The sequence below is a fragment of the Orbicella faveolata genome, unplaced genomic scaffold, assembly GCF_042242905.1.
Source record: "Orbicella faveolata isolate gen_17 unplaced genomic scaffold, um_ofav_v1 contig_3, whole genome shotgun sequence".
Classification (NCBI taxonomy): Eukaryota; Metazoa; Cnidaria; class Anthozoa; order Scleractinia; family Merulinidae; genus Orbicella; species Orbicella faveolata.
The window spans coordinates 7,864,764-7,878,403 of record NW_028301558.1 but is presented as its reverse complement, the minus strand read 5'-3'; the positions used below and the strand labels follow the sequence as shown (position 1 = coordinate 7,878,403).

The following is a 13,640-nucleotide window of genomic DNA, read 5'->3' as shown; positions in this document are numbered from 1 at the left end:
AATATGGCGGATGGAAGAGCGTTTAGCACTCCAAAGGGAAAACTAACGATAGAGAAGTTCTCATTTCAAGATGAGAAGGAGAGATACAAGAGACAAATAGAAGATCACGCTTTTAATCATGCGGTATGTTATTTCTAAACAGCGTGTCTCTTTTATGAGAGATCATGAGACACGATGCCATGTCCTGGCAATAACTTGCGCACGTGGGAGGCATTCGAATAGTTTTACGTAGTTGCACTAACATTTTATAATTTTGTAAACAGCATAAAATTTGAATTTTTTATAAACAGTTATGTATTAAGTCGAGATTGGATCCACAGGTAGAGATTGTCATCCCAGATTGTTTTCTTGGGAATGTCATCCAATGTTTTCGGAGCATTTCACCAGCTCGGGATCAATTCTGTTTGATTGAACTGCCAGTACATGCCTTTACAGAAGAAGAGTTTATCAGGACATTTATAAAGACTGGTAATATTAGTAAGCTTAAACAATGACGTAATGTGTGGTTCAATTCTACCTGTTACCATCCCCCTGGCCCACAGGGCTTATAAGGAAGATGCGGGTGGGAGAGCTTATGACCGGAATTTTATAGTGTTGGCTTGCACCCCAATTAATACAGCTAACTTCGGGGAGACCGTGATTTTGGCATTTTAATCTGAGATTTTTGTTGTCTCTTTTGAAAAACTGCCTAACGCCACTAAAAGATATTTCCACCCTTGCATAAATGAACACCCCCCCCCCACCCCCCATGCAAGACCCTGAGATATTCAAACTTTTTGAAAATTCTGATGAATTCTTATTTTCTTACCCCTCAGTAGGACAGAAAAATAACTATGAGAACAAAAACTGGCCAGGGTAAAATTGACCAGCTGCATTACACGAAACTTTCCAATGAAAATTATTATGAAAAATAATAATTGTTATCATTAGGAAAATAATTATGTCATCAAGATAATTATTAATAAAGGTATCAATAATAAATCAATAATATGTTACAGGTCAATTTATTGCACTCAGCTGGGAAACACGCATTGATTCTGGGAACTGTGTGGCAGTTCTTCCAACAGGTGAGATGTGAATATAATTCCTAAAAAAGCTGGGAAGTCTTTCTTGTATTCTTGATGTGTGGTTAAGACTTAAGGTACAGAATGGAGAGAGGTGTTTGAGAATACAATTTTTACCCTCAAATCACCCTATTCTAGTACTTAATTAACCTTTCCCTCGGGACATTTATTTCTTGTCCATGTAGTCTGGAAGTTGAAAAACACTTAATATTCTGGAGTTATGTATAACCATTCAAAATTGTTTATTTTTCTGAAGGACTACCACATACAATAATGAGTCAGGACTTCAGTTCTTCAACATGATTTACTTTTCTTAGCAACTGTTCTAACTTTTCTTGGTGAATGAGTAATATCTTTATATTTTTTATTTTTTGTGTAGGAGTACTCATTCTTTCCCTGGACAAAGACACGTATGAGCAGCTGGGACTCACAGGGAAACCATCAGCTTTTCAAAAGAAACACAGATTCAGTAAGTATAATATTACTGTTAGAGAATTCATGTTGGTTATTGTACTATATAAGAAGTTATTTTGCATTCATTATCATATTTTACATTTTTACATTTTATTTTTATTTAGTTACTGTGTTCATTCTTTAAAGTTTTTAACCTATTTTGTGTGGCAAGAGATGAATGTGTGATGAAGTTCACCACTGTTTGCTAGAATCATATTTGGTGTAGACAGCAAGGGTTGATCGTCAAATATAGTATAACCTGGAATTATATTGTGTTGGACTGTCAAAGATCAGCAGTGGCAGATCTAGGGGAGGGGCCTGGGGGGCCCAGGGCCCCCCTTATTTTGAGTGAAAAAAGAAGAAATGACTTAAGGAAGAAAAGCCAGCAGGCAAGTAAAACTAAACTGGGCCCTCCCCTTAGCTCAAAGTCTGGATCCGCCAGTGATCAGAGAGCTTAAGCACCAGTTCTGATAAGGACACTTAATAATTAAGTGTCCTTAATTTTTTATTATGACATGAAATTACATAACATACAAGTCATACATACATACATACTTTATTGGAACTCCCTTTAGTAACTTGAAAATGGACATGATTTAGTTGTAGAAGTGAACCTGGCAGCACCATACTTTGTTCCTGGAAAGAAGCTGTATGAGAGGGTTAGATGGTGTTTAAAGGACAAGCTGGAGCTAACATTTAAATTTCTTATGAGCTGGACAAATGAAGGTCAGCACGATCACAATACGCAAGTGCAAATAGTGTCTAAAAAATAAAGTTAAGTCATGTTAATTGTGAAGTCAAAGTGGTCAGTCCTAACAATTGCAAGAAGTGATTGCTAAAATGAGTTTCACCAACAGTGTAATACCAAATCAATTTCATTTTAGTTAGACCTTTCTTGAAAATTTTGTTTTCTTAAGCTGATTGGCTTAAGAAAAAAAAATTTCCAAAAATGTCTATCACCAATTACAATACTAGATAAATTAATTAAAATAAATACAGTTACTAAGACATGCAAAATGGTCAGAGAAAAATATAAGCTTCCATATGGATCAGATTTCTGACAGTTAATTTGGATTTCACTTAGGTTTCTATCACTGACAGTGTTTGTGAACATTTCAGTGGGGCAGATTGAGAAAACTGTTCGGAATAAATTGAAAGATTTCTTGCGTGTGCTTAAAGCAGCTGTGTTATAATGAAAATGGAAACAAACAAGACATTACGTAGATCCCCATTTAAGATGATTTCTGCAGAACATTTGAGCAATAATGGTAAAAATTAACCTACCTAGAAATCCTCATGGCATGGTATTGTTTTGAATACAGTTAAGAAGAATTTATCGAGACTTACCAGTAAGCTCTCAAGCTGACCCCATGAGAGAAAATTGAACTTGAAGTTATCTATATTTCACTTAAAACAGACATTTCACTTTAGTTAAAAGTACAATAACACATGCTTTAAGCATTCTTATGAAGTTTGACATCAACCCTCTCGAGAATGCTTGAGAATTTAATCACAGGGTCACTTAGCTATAGAGAAACGAACTAAACTGAGTTGTTTTAAATAGTATTCCAAAAGTTACCATGCTATGAGTAGATTTTTAGTAAATAATTTTAACTTGCACTTATTGCTCAAACTTTGAGCAGAATCCGTCTTAATTTGTTTTGACATTATCCTTGTAGGACAATCATCAACAGGAACACTCCACTCCTTCTTGTACTCTTACAATGGCCAGATGTTGTCTAACGAGGAAAACGTCGAGTGCATTCCAAATTGTCCTAAAGCCCCGCAAATCAGTTTTGAAAAGTCAAGCTTCACAGAAGACAGGACGAGTCCAGAAAATTGTGATGTGTGCGACTGTATGTCATTTTTTGAGTGGCTTGGCTGCATTGCCTGTGGAGTTGATTGGTAAGAACAGGATTTTCATTGCCACCTTCAACACCATCACTACCTCATTTAAGTGGCCATTAAAATGAAAGCCAATGAGTAATAATATCATGTGGTACTTTTTATTTTGCTACACAAGATGGTTCTACCTGTTATTATAAGCGTTTTGTTGAAACCCTAGCATGTGACCCATTAAATGAAAGATTTTAAGCAGTACTTTCATTTTGTACTGTTTGACAGTGGATATCTGCCTAACAATAAGGTGAATGAATGAATGAATGAATGAATGAATGAATGAATGAATGAATGAATGAATGAATGAATGAATGAATGAATGAATGAATGAATGAATGCATGCATGCATGCATGCTTTATTTAATGTGGATATACGTTTAGCTTGAGAGCTAGTTTACAGGTATTCCACCTAATAACTAATGAAAACCAAACAACTAAACAATGCTGATATCACAATTCATCAAGTGAATACTGATTAAAACTATTCAAAACTATTATTACAATATTACTGCTGCAGTCAACATACTGTTAAAAATAATGTCACAAATTTACTAATCCCCGAAATTTAGCGATCTGGTTTTGCCTTCTTCAGATAGTCTTTCAGCGGTGGATCTAGGGGGAAGGGTGCAGGGGGTGTGCACCCCCCCCCTCAAGATGAAGCCTTCTTCTTTGTATTTGCTTTTAAATTTTGTTTACCTCACAAGTCAGTTGTGCCATTCCTTAGTGGTGCACCCTCTCCTAAAAAAAATCCTGGATCCAGCGGCCCTCATCTTTGGTTGAGACCCTGGTGTGTGACCGTTCAAATGAAAGCTTGTGAGCACAACTTGTATGTGGTGCTGTTTGTTTCAGAACTTGGCGTAATGAAATTTTCTTCTATAGAGGTTTTACCGTATTTTGCCATCATCTTGTTCACCAGTGTACTTGATATACCATCACAGAGACAACCTGTGCCAGTACTACGTTAATCCAATCCATTTCTTAGCTCTGCAGCTTCACCGGACAGTTATGTGTCAACATTAACATGTCCAGAACCATCATGTGAACTGAAACAATTGATCAAGTGTCGCTGGACTGGGATGATCACAAGTAATTGCATTTTATCAATGATGCAATCAGTAAGGTACATGTATAACCCTAACTAGGTAGTTAATTTTATTGTTTATACTAAGGTGTAATGTTATTGCTATTATTACAAAATGTAGAGCTCTACATATGTAGATTCATTGCTATTTATAAGTAGCCAGGGCATTTAATCGACAGTTACTATAAACAGCTTAAACAAGTGGGTCTGTAGTATCCAAAGTACAATCATAATTTATTTCATATGTGATTGATTGATTGATTGATCAATTTATGTACATGGGTGTAATTTTATTGTAATGAATGCAAATTTATTTATTATAATTCCTTTTCTCACAGAGAGCTTGTAAAGTCAAATGGTATTCCTTGGATTGCAGTGACTGTGTGGGGATTTACTGACTGCCCAGTCACATGGAAACAGAATGAACATGGACACTTTTTTAGTGGGGAGAACTTTTACACTTTTGTGATTTTCCCCAATGATAGATACTGGCTCTACACAGCTATGGGCAGTCATGATATCGGCCTATAGCCAGTTAACTATTTTATTCCTGACATAGCCACTGTTCAAATGGAACAGTCACAATATTGCATTTTGGAAAATGTCAGAACTAACACAGAAGCAGGTTGTAGTCAGAAAGGAGAGTTGTAACATTTGGAGCTTTACATGCTTTCATGTTTAAAAGCAACATGAGAAATTAATAATATTTATCATCTTGTTCTCAGCATGCACTGCAGACCTTGTATATGTGGAACGTAGAGTTTATAAACAAGCGTTATCTATGTAATATTTATTCATTGTTTTAATTTGAAATTTGTTTTTGTTGAACTGGGTGTGTCAGGTATGTTATGATTGTTTATTTCTTAATAATATTATGTGACTGCACAATAGAGATGGTATAATTATTATTTAATATACAAAAGCTCTTTTAGAAAATTTTATTTACACCAAGTCAACTACAGTATATAAAAAAAGAGGATACAAAAGAACAGACTAAAAAAATCACTATTACTAACAGCTTTAACTTGTTTTAAAAAATAAAAATAAAAGTGTAAATCACTAAAAAGTGAGTAAAAATACAAGAAATTTTAGAAGAATTTTGTGTTAAATTAATTAACTAGATAATCCTAAGCCCACAACAGAAATGGAATAAAAATATTGATTCAGTTTAACTAATATGGCATTGGATTGAGTCCACTTTTGCAATGATAAATTATTAAACTCTTGTTGTTTAGAAAAAAAAAAAGTAATACAGTAACAACTTACTACTACTCATAAATCAAAGCTAACCATCATGGCAGAGAAAATATTAAAACAGGGCTCAAAAAAGTGCCATCTGGTCGTCCAGGACAAGTAGATTTTCCTACTGGGGAAGTAACATGCCTGACCGGCAAAGGATCAGGCAAGTCGTGTACTAACTAAATCATTGAAAGATCAGACTAAGACTTGTCCAGAGAAAGCATTTTTTTGAGATACTTGTCCGAAGGGCTAGCTGGAGTTCAAGTGTTTTTCGAGCCCTGATTTAAAAAAAACAGCTAACATAAACTACCCTGTTTAAAAAAAAAACTATGTACAGCTGTAATTATTATTACAATATGCTTAACAGCAGTCATTCAAATTAAATCTTTACTGAATCAGGTGCATGTATTCTGTCCTTTCACCCACTGGAAAGGATTCTGTTCTTTGAAGGACTGACTGAATCTTTTTTCGACCAAATAAATCATTGGCTTCACTCTCTCTAAGGCAGACACTCCTCGAAGTGGATCTACCCGTCTCATTTAGAGTGGTGTCTACCTTCTGAGAAACAGGTGATGAGTAATGAGTCACGCCTGCCCTGGGAAGGTTTGCACCCTACAGAGAGTGCACAGTGTCCGCTTTGAAAACGCTGACTGTACCCTTTTTTGCAATAGAATTTCTAAAACAGCTCTAACTCATCAGCACGGTGTTTCATTGGAATCATAAACTGCTGTCCATCAAATTCCAGTTAAAGGGGCTGACAGAAATAACAAGTTAGATCATACATTCAAAGAGATACAATGTTGATGAATGTTTGTCCTACAAGTTTGGAACACATACTTTTCAAGACTTATGGCAGCGTATCTTGATGCTGACGAGAACTGCCTGCTGCTCAGTTTTCACCGTTGGTTTTCTTTTCTGTCAGGAAAAATGAGTTCTTGGAAAGGGAATGTAGATTAGCAAGATATGATGGCAAGGGTACATCAACAAAACTCTGTGATCCAAGATTCTTAATACCTTCTATTACACTTGGCCCTTCAAATGTAACATTGCAGGAGATCGGTCTGTTAAGTCGGGGGAAGTGCTGTCTACTGCGTAGCCTTGTTTGCATCTTAAGGAAGTAAATTATTAAAAAAAAACAATGTTAATACATGTAGTTTTGTGAATCCACCTCTTGCAAGGGATGCAAATCAAGGTCACAGGATAACCCTCTACAGGGCTCGAAAAAAGTGCAGTCTGGTAGTCTGGGACCAGTAACAGCAGATTTTCCTGCTGGGCAAGTAACTTTTCATTCTCACTTGCCCGATGGGAATGGGATCAGGCAATTTGCCTGCCAACTAAATCATTAAAAGAACAACCTATAGACTTGCCCAGGGAAAGTAACATTTAAGAGCTACTGTATTCATCCAAGGGCAAGCTGGAATTCAAGTTTTTTTTTCGAACCCTACCTCTAGTGTTATTTTTTCAGTCTGAGATTATATAATAATTTTAATATAACCACTACATGTACATGTAATCACATAACAATCACTCTACAAGAAGATAGAGTTGGCTATAGTTAAATCTGAAACCTGGTCTACTGTGCACAGGAACAAAGTTCTGATTAGGTCATGATCACCGCCTTCTACATTAGGCTGATTTAGCAAGAGAACAGGAACGTCACTTGACGACGGCGCGCGCAGAACAAACACCCAAATATGGTCAAATTAGAACAGAATCCAGATTATTCCGCGCGCCCTGCAGTCGTCATCTAACCATATTTGGGTATTTGTACTGCGTGCGCCGTCGTCAAGTGACGTTCCCGTTCTCTTGCTAAATCAGCCTATTACCCTACCCATGACACGGCTTTTTTTTTTTATTATGGCAAACAATTTTAATTTGCATTAGAAAACAGTCTTAAGAAAATACATGCACTGATTGGTTAAAAATTGTGTTTCTATAACTCGATAGATACACAGAACTAGCACAAGCTGTTGAAGACGTAATGATGGCATGAGCAAAGAAAATTTACACTTTATATTCAAAGCTAACAAGTTGTTTTCCTTTTTTTCGTTGTGGTGTTTTCTAAAAGAAATAGAAAACATGTTCTCCATGTTTCTATCAAGTTATTGAAACACTCGTGAAAGTTTGGGAGAACTTGAAAAAGCTGTGGAAAAACTCGCCTGTGGCTCTTGTTCCCACAGCGTTTCTCGTTCTCCCAAACTTATAACTTGATGGAAACATGGTACATGTTTTCTATTTCTTAAATAATGTTTGAAGTACATGTACATTATAACCATTAGAGGGCATTTCTGCAAACCTTAAATTCCACTCTTTCCAGTACTGGTTGTGGGTTGGAGCCAAATGCACTGTCTGTGAAATGTTGCCTCTTCTGGTCCTCCTCCTTGTTCTCACTTGTTATTTCCTGACTTTGCGTGACTTCAGTCTGTCTCTCTGCTTATTTGAAAAGAAGGGACTCAGACAAGTACATTTAAGCTCAAGGGGAATAGTTACAAGACTAAAAACATTTCCTGTGGTCTACCATTAGTTAGAAAAAAAAAGTTGGGAAAGTTTGGTGAACAGGTTAGAATTATTTTAAAAATGTGAGCTGTAGCCACATCTTTTAATTAGGGTTTCTTTTTTGATTGATTTTTCCAAAGAAAGGACCAATTAATATTACATTGGTTAGTATAGTATCACAGACACACAAGGCATGCATACAGGACATTATTATCCAGTTGTTTCTCTAAGTGTATGCATTGCAGCCCTACATTGCTGACCAAAATTCAAATATTACATGTAATTATTTAATTAGTACCATTGAGGGAATTATTATTATAAATACAGGGTGTATATGAAGGCTGGGCTCTCAGTAGCCACATAGAACACCTGAGTACTATACAGGTATTTTCCTAAGTCAACTGTTTTAAGGAACATTGTCACAGGTGTACTTTTTGTTTTCTTGCTGGTCATTCACAGCTCTCTGATTCATACAATAGTCACCAGTTCTTCGTTGTCTCACCTTTTTCTCTCTTTCTTTTCCTACTCAGAGGGTTCCCATCTAATTGGCTTAACCTGTACATACTAAATGGCCCCTAAAAAACATGAAGGTTGTAATGAGAATTATTTTACCATGATTATAAAAGCCATCTAGACCAAATGAAAAACAAAAGATATGGGATGACAATCACGGGGGACACCGCGACAGCATCTATGAGAGACTGGGATGGGTGAAGGGCATTTCTGAATGGAATTAGAGACTGTCGGTGTCCTGTGGGGCATACATGATAAGGGATTAGATGACAGACCAAAGGGTATTATCATTGTTTTGTGGGGTACATGTAGCTCTCTGATTATCTCTTTGAATTCTGATCATTACTCCTAATGATATTTTGCTGATATTTGTTTGACTCATTTTTCTGAAAACTGCAGGAAGGTCACAAGTCAATGATTTTTTGTCTTGGCTTAGTGCTCAAGGTCTAAGTATGCACTTAAATTTATGAACAATTTTTTTAAATATATAATTATATACATGTATGTATTAATTTTGATGTACATGTATAATTATACAGTATGTAATAAAATGCAGTTGCTTGGTTTGCATTAGACCAAACTTAACACGGACTGAATTTATTTAGTAACTTGCAGTTTGTGAATGTATTGTTAAATAAAATTTATTATCCTTACTAGCTTTTATAGCCAAATTTGTGCAGAGACCAGATGTGGCTATTACCCTGCACATATTGCAGACACCAATATTTCATGTTAATAAGTGGTGCAGACTGTTATTAAAAGAACTTCTCCCACCTGACTACTTTTATTAAGCACAAGTTCCTTCAGTGAAAACATGTCTCTTCCTGACAACTTTACTTCTTCTAGAGTCTGACAATGTAGTAGAGTCGAAAGCGTCTGCAAGGAAGCAAAATCAATAAAACACATCATTCAGACAATAGGTGAAAATTCAGATAATAGACTACAGTATTTACAAAATCTGGGTAAGGCTCAGGAGAATAAAACAACAGAAATAATTTATTTGCGACCTACAGTACTGTAGTAGTCTACTACTACGTGTGCTGTATATGTAAAGTTGAATTTTGATGTTTTGAAAATGTCCTATTGATTCAATTGACATTTATGGGGGGGTTAATAGAAAATACAGATTTATATTTAGCTGCATGCCTGCATCGGGTTTCCTTTCTCTCTTTGGTTTGAGGCCATGCGAGCACTTGCCATTTTTTCTTTCTTTTTTTTTTTTTTTTGGATATAATTATGTATTTGCGAATGACAGTTTGTAGTTCTGTATTGAACAGAATGGTTCAAATCTCACAGCTATAAAATTAGTGTGTAGTAATTCCTTTAATCTTACCTTACTAATCTTAAAAATAAACATTTAATGAACAATTGAAAATGTAAAAAAAATTAAAGGATCTCTTACTTGCAAGATATACTGTTTGTAGGCTGCTTTGATGGCAGAACTGAAAATGTATTCTGAGTTAGGATAGTAAACAAGGAATACAGTGTTGCTGAGCAAACTTGCAGATGTGCTGTCACTAATGCGAAGCCGTGTCCACAGACCATTTTTCCACAGATGGACAAAGATGTCCTATAAATTGAATTAAAAAAAATAACTGCTACATGTATACAGTATGATACCAGTTAAAAATTCTAATACTACTAATGCATGGCAAGTTTATCCTCTGTTTTTAACTGGTAATACTGTAGCTGTGAGTATGAGCAGAAGTTATCCTGAAGAAGAATGAATAGGAGACCTTCATCTCCTAGATTTGTGTTCACTTGTTTTCTTTTTTGAAAGAGCATCTCAACCATAAACAAAGATGTTGTCCAGGGAAGCATCTATTATTTTGCTTACCACTTTGAAGTACAGTCCTAAACAGGATTTCAGCTGGGACTTAAATTTCCAAGGGTCTGATGTATTCAACTCTTTTTCAGGCTCTAAATTTGAGGCAAGATTAGCACACAGTCACACACGTGTAATAATATTTGTCTGGTTACAGTATCATAAGGGTCAGGAATCCATTCTAATGATATTGCATTGTGGCTAATTAGTTCACTCCCACATTAAGCTTGTATACAGTGGAACCCCAATTCACTCATCCTATTATGACAAAGTCCCTGAACAACATCCTAGCCCATCCAAACATCCAAACATCTTAGCCCATCCAAAGTTGTGAACTGAAGGAATGGAATACAACCCCAGTATCATACCGTATGAGCCTCTGTTGTATTAAACAGATTTTAACAGTCCCATGGCACATTGCTTTTGATACCTGTGTTTTATTCACCTTTTTCTCTGAAACCCTTGATCTCTAGGTCGCCAAAAATGGCAGCAAGCAAGTTAACACAAACTTTGGTTTTTTGATGGTTAAGCTGATATATGTGCCATTGCCATGGCAACATAAATAAAAATGAACAGGCCTTTAAAATCAGTTTTGTTTATTTGTAGAAAATCTAGTCATTAGGTTTTCTTTATAATTTGCATGCAACAAGCTTGTAACGATTCTCACAAGTTAACACCATTTTGCTAATAATTTAACAGAGAGATCTTTAATTATCCCTCGTTGAAGGTTCACTGGAATATCTAGAATTTCCTTTGTTGAAGTTCAATTATTTTCAATACTCCAGTTACTTATTTCCTACAGTATTTTCGTCCAAATTTCGTGAAATTCTAATGAGTGGTTCTCGAGAAATAGGCGTATTTCCGAGAGTACAATTTTTTATTCAATCGCAATATTTTGACTAACTACACATGTGCTGCATTTAACTGGGTTCTTTCGGTAACAAAGAAAAAGTTGAGAACTGTTGGGTTCTTTGCATCATTACCTTTTCTAACATATCTTCGTCATAAAAGACAAAAGCCATCAATACACTGCGTTCAGTTATATAGAAAAATAGCACAGATACTGCGGGTGTTGAGTAAATAGAATGATCGCTCTCTTGGCGGCATGTTTGTTTTTTGTAATCCTTGCGCGTGCGCTGAATTGCATCAGCAAAAGCGTGCGCGAAAACTGTGTTTGGCCACCTTAAGGTGGCTCCACAGGGTAATCATTTATGGCATTGTGCAGGCAAGTTTATGTTTTAAATGCTGTTTTTGCATTTGCTTTCACACCCAGTCCTTTCAAACTTATTACATGTAATAATGATTAAATAGTGTTTTGCTATCATCTTTGCTAAAATTTTGGGTTTTGGTCTTGAATTATAAATGCCAATGAAAACAAACGTGTTTTTTACTGTTTGTGTGGCTTTTAGCTGCGATACAATTGGCCGTGAGCTGTAGTGAGCTATACTTTGCTTGCTACTGTGCCCTGAAATGGACTGGAACATTCGCATCAGAAAGCAAGGTTATGTGTTTATTTTCACTGATTTTAAGAAGTGGTTTTGATGTTTTATTCCAGACAATCACTGTGTCAATATTTAGTTTGAGACTGAGGAAAGTTCAATGTTTTAAATAAATTAATCTCATAAACATTTTGTTTATTGGGTTTGTTAAATTCGAGATAAAGCAATGGTTCTTGGCTTACCAAGACCAATTTTGTGTTTGGTTTAGTCTCACTCGACTGCGGACCGAGACTGCTCAAGTATTTTTTCTGAGTCATTTTATAAAACAGAAACGGCTTTATCTTTCTTCTTCCTGCTAGACTATCCTTCTGGTACCTGTTCAATGCCTGGAGAAGACTTTCTTGTACATTATCTTTTGCCCAGTCATATAAAATATTATCTAAATTCTTAAAACTTTCCGCCATTTTAACACACAGAGGGCAAAAACTTTGAAATCATGACGTCAATTGTGCGTCTGTCCTCTAATAGATCATAGGCGAGAACCAATTGATCAAATTGCGAGAATAACTTGGGTTATTATATAAAACTCAATAGTGCACGCCATGGCGTTTACCATTTGTTAATTTTGTGCTCGTGTTAACATCAGAAAATATCCAAAAACACTGACGTTTTCCTTCGAGTGCGGGCAGATTACTTGAGCTTTCATCCTCAGCGCGCGTGCAATCATAAAACTATAGCAAGCCACCTTAACTACAGGCCCTGGAGTACATGTATACAGTACATGTAGCTATTCACGATATGCTATCTAAGTTTTGAACCTTCACTTACCAAAGCCTTTTAGTTTATATACAGTCCATTTCTTACAACTTGGATGAGCCTGGTGATCTGAAAATATGCGGGAAACGAACAAAGAAACAAGGATTTAACTTAATATTTTTCTTGCAAATATAAATAATGCAGTTCCCAAAATGATACACAAAACAGATCATATTGTTACTGTAGAAGGAGAACGGGAAACCGCTAAACAGAAGCTTGGGTAGGTTGGTACATATAAAGCAGAACAACATATGGATTATAATTTTGGTATATGAGGTTTCTCTGGCTTTACTCCCACCAGCTCTGTTTCAATACGAAGATCAATCCAAGAAATATTAATTGAATGAACTTACACAGAAGATCCAGGAGACCAATATGATCAGTTGTTACTTCTTTAGCAAAACAGCTCTTCAAAACTCGATTGACGAATGCTTTCTTCGTTCCTTCCGTATCTAACAAGCCTTCCTCCAAAATTCCTTGTTCAATAAGTCCATGAAGCAATTCTTCCTTCTTGAATTTGTTGAACAATTTACACAAGTCTCGACGACGGGAGTCATCCGCCATCTTGAACTTTTTCTTGTTTCCAGTTTCCAGTTTCCAGACGAATCGTGCGCCAAAACATAAAGTAGCCAATCAAAAGAGTGAATCGCTTTACTAGGGGGTGGTGTTAGACCTATTCTTCCAAAAAGTCTAAATAAAACTGAAAAAGAAAAACCATAAAAATATAATAGACTTAGACAATACGAAAATATTTGAAGTTGTATTTTTCTCCTGTAAGAGCTATATTTCGTAAAATGTCAGTGATAAAGAGATCT

General features: G+C 35.9%; 2 protein-coding genes across 4 annotated transcripts; one reads left to right on the top strand and one right to left on the bottom strand.

Annotated features, from left to right (window-relative positions):
• Window positions 1-2: 2 nt before the first annotated feature.
• LOC110061417 (ribonuclease P protein subunit p40-like) lies at window positions 3-5,325 on the top strand. 2 transcript variants are annotated; one of them, XM_020768256.2, is made up of 8 exons: window positions 3-123; window positions 321-468; window positions 999-1,067; window positions 1,444-1,533; window positions 2,118-2,243; window positions 3,197-3,422; window positions 4,399-4,536; window positions 4,836-5,325. In XM_020768256.2, the coding sequence occupies exons 1-8, from the start codon at window positions 4-6 to the stop codon at window positions 5,026-5,028; spliced, it is 1,110 nt and encodes a 369-aa protein (XP_020623915.1). In that variant the 5' UTR covers window position 3; the 3' UTR covers window positions 5,029-5,325. The 2 variants fall into 2 exon arrangements, with proteins under 2 accessions (XP_020623915.1, XP_089153867.1); XM_089297741.1 differs by having other exon boundaries at window positions 321-477.
• A 98-nt stretch (window positions 5,326-5,423) lies between these two features.
• Window positions 5,424-13,429, bottom strand: LOC110061432 (centromere protein N-B-like). 2 transcript variants are annotated; one of them, XM_020768276.2, is made up of 8 exons: window positions 13,179-13,429; window positions 12,838-12,894; window positions 10,583-10,665; window positions 10,148-10,315; window positions 9,520-9,621; window positions 8,735-8,807; window positions 8,033-8,169; window positions 5,424-6,844 (listed from the first exon to the last, which is right to left on the bottom strand). In XM_020768276.2, exons 1-8 carry the CDS (start codon window positions 13,387-13,389, stop codon window positions 6,626-6,628), a joined length of 1,050 nt encoding a protein of 349 aa, XP_020623935.1. In that variant the 5' UTR covers window positions 13,390-13,429; the 3' UTR covers window positions 5,424-6,625. The 2 variants fall into 2 exon arrangements, with proteins under 2 accessions (XP_020623935.1, XP_020623941.1); XM_020768282.2 differs by having other exon boundaries at window positions 8,033-8,166.
• Between the last annotated feature and the right edge of the window lie 211 nt (window positions 13,430-13,640).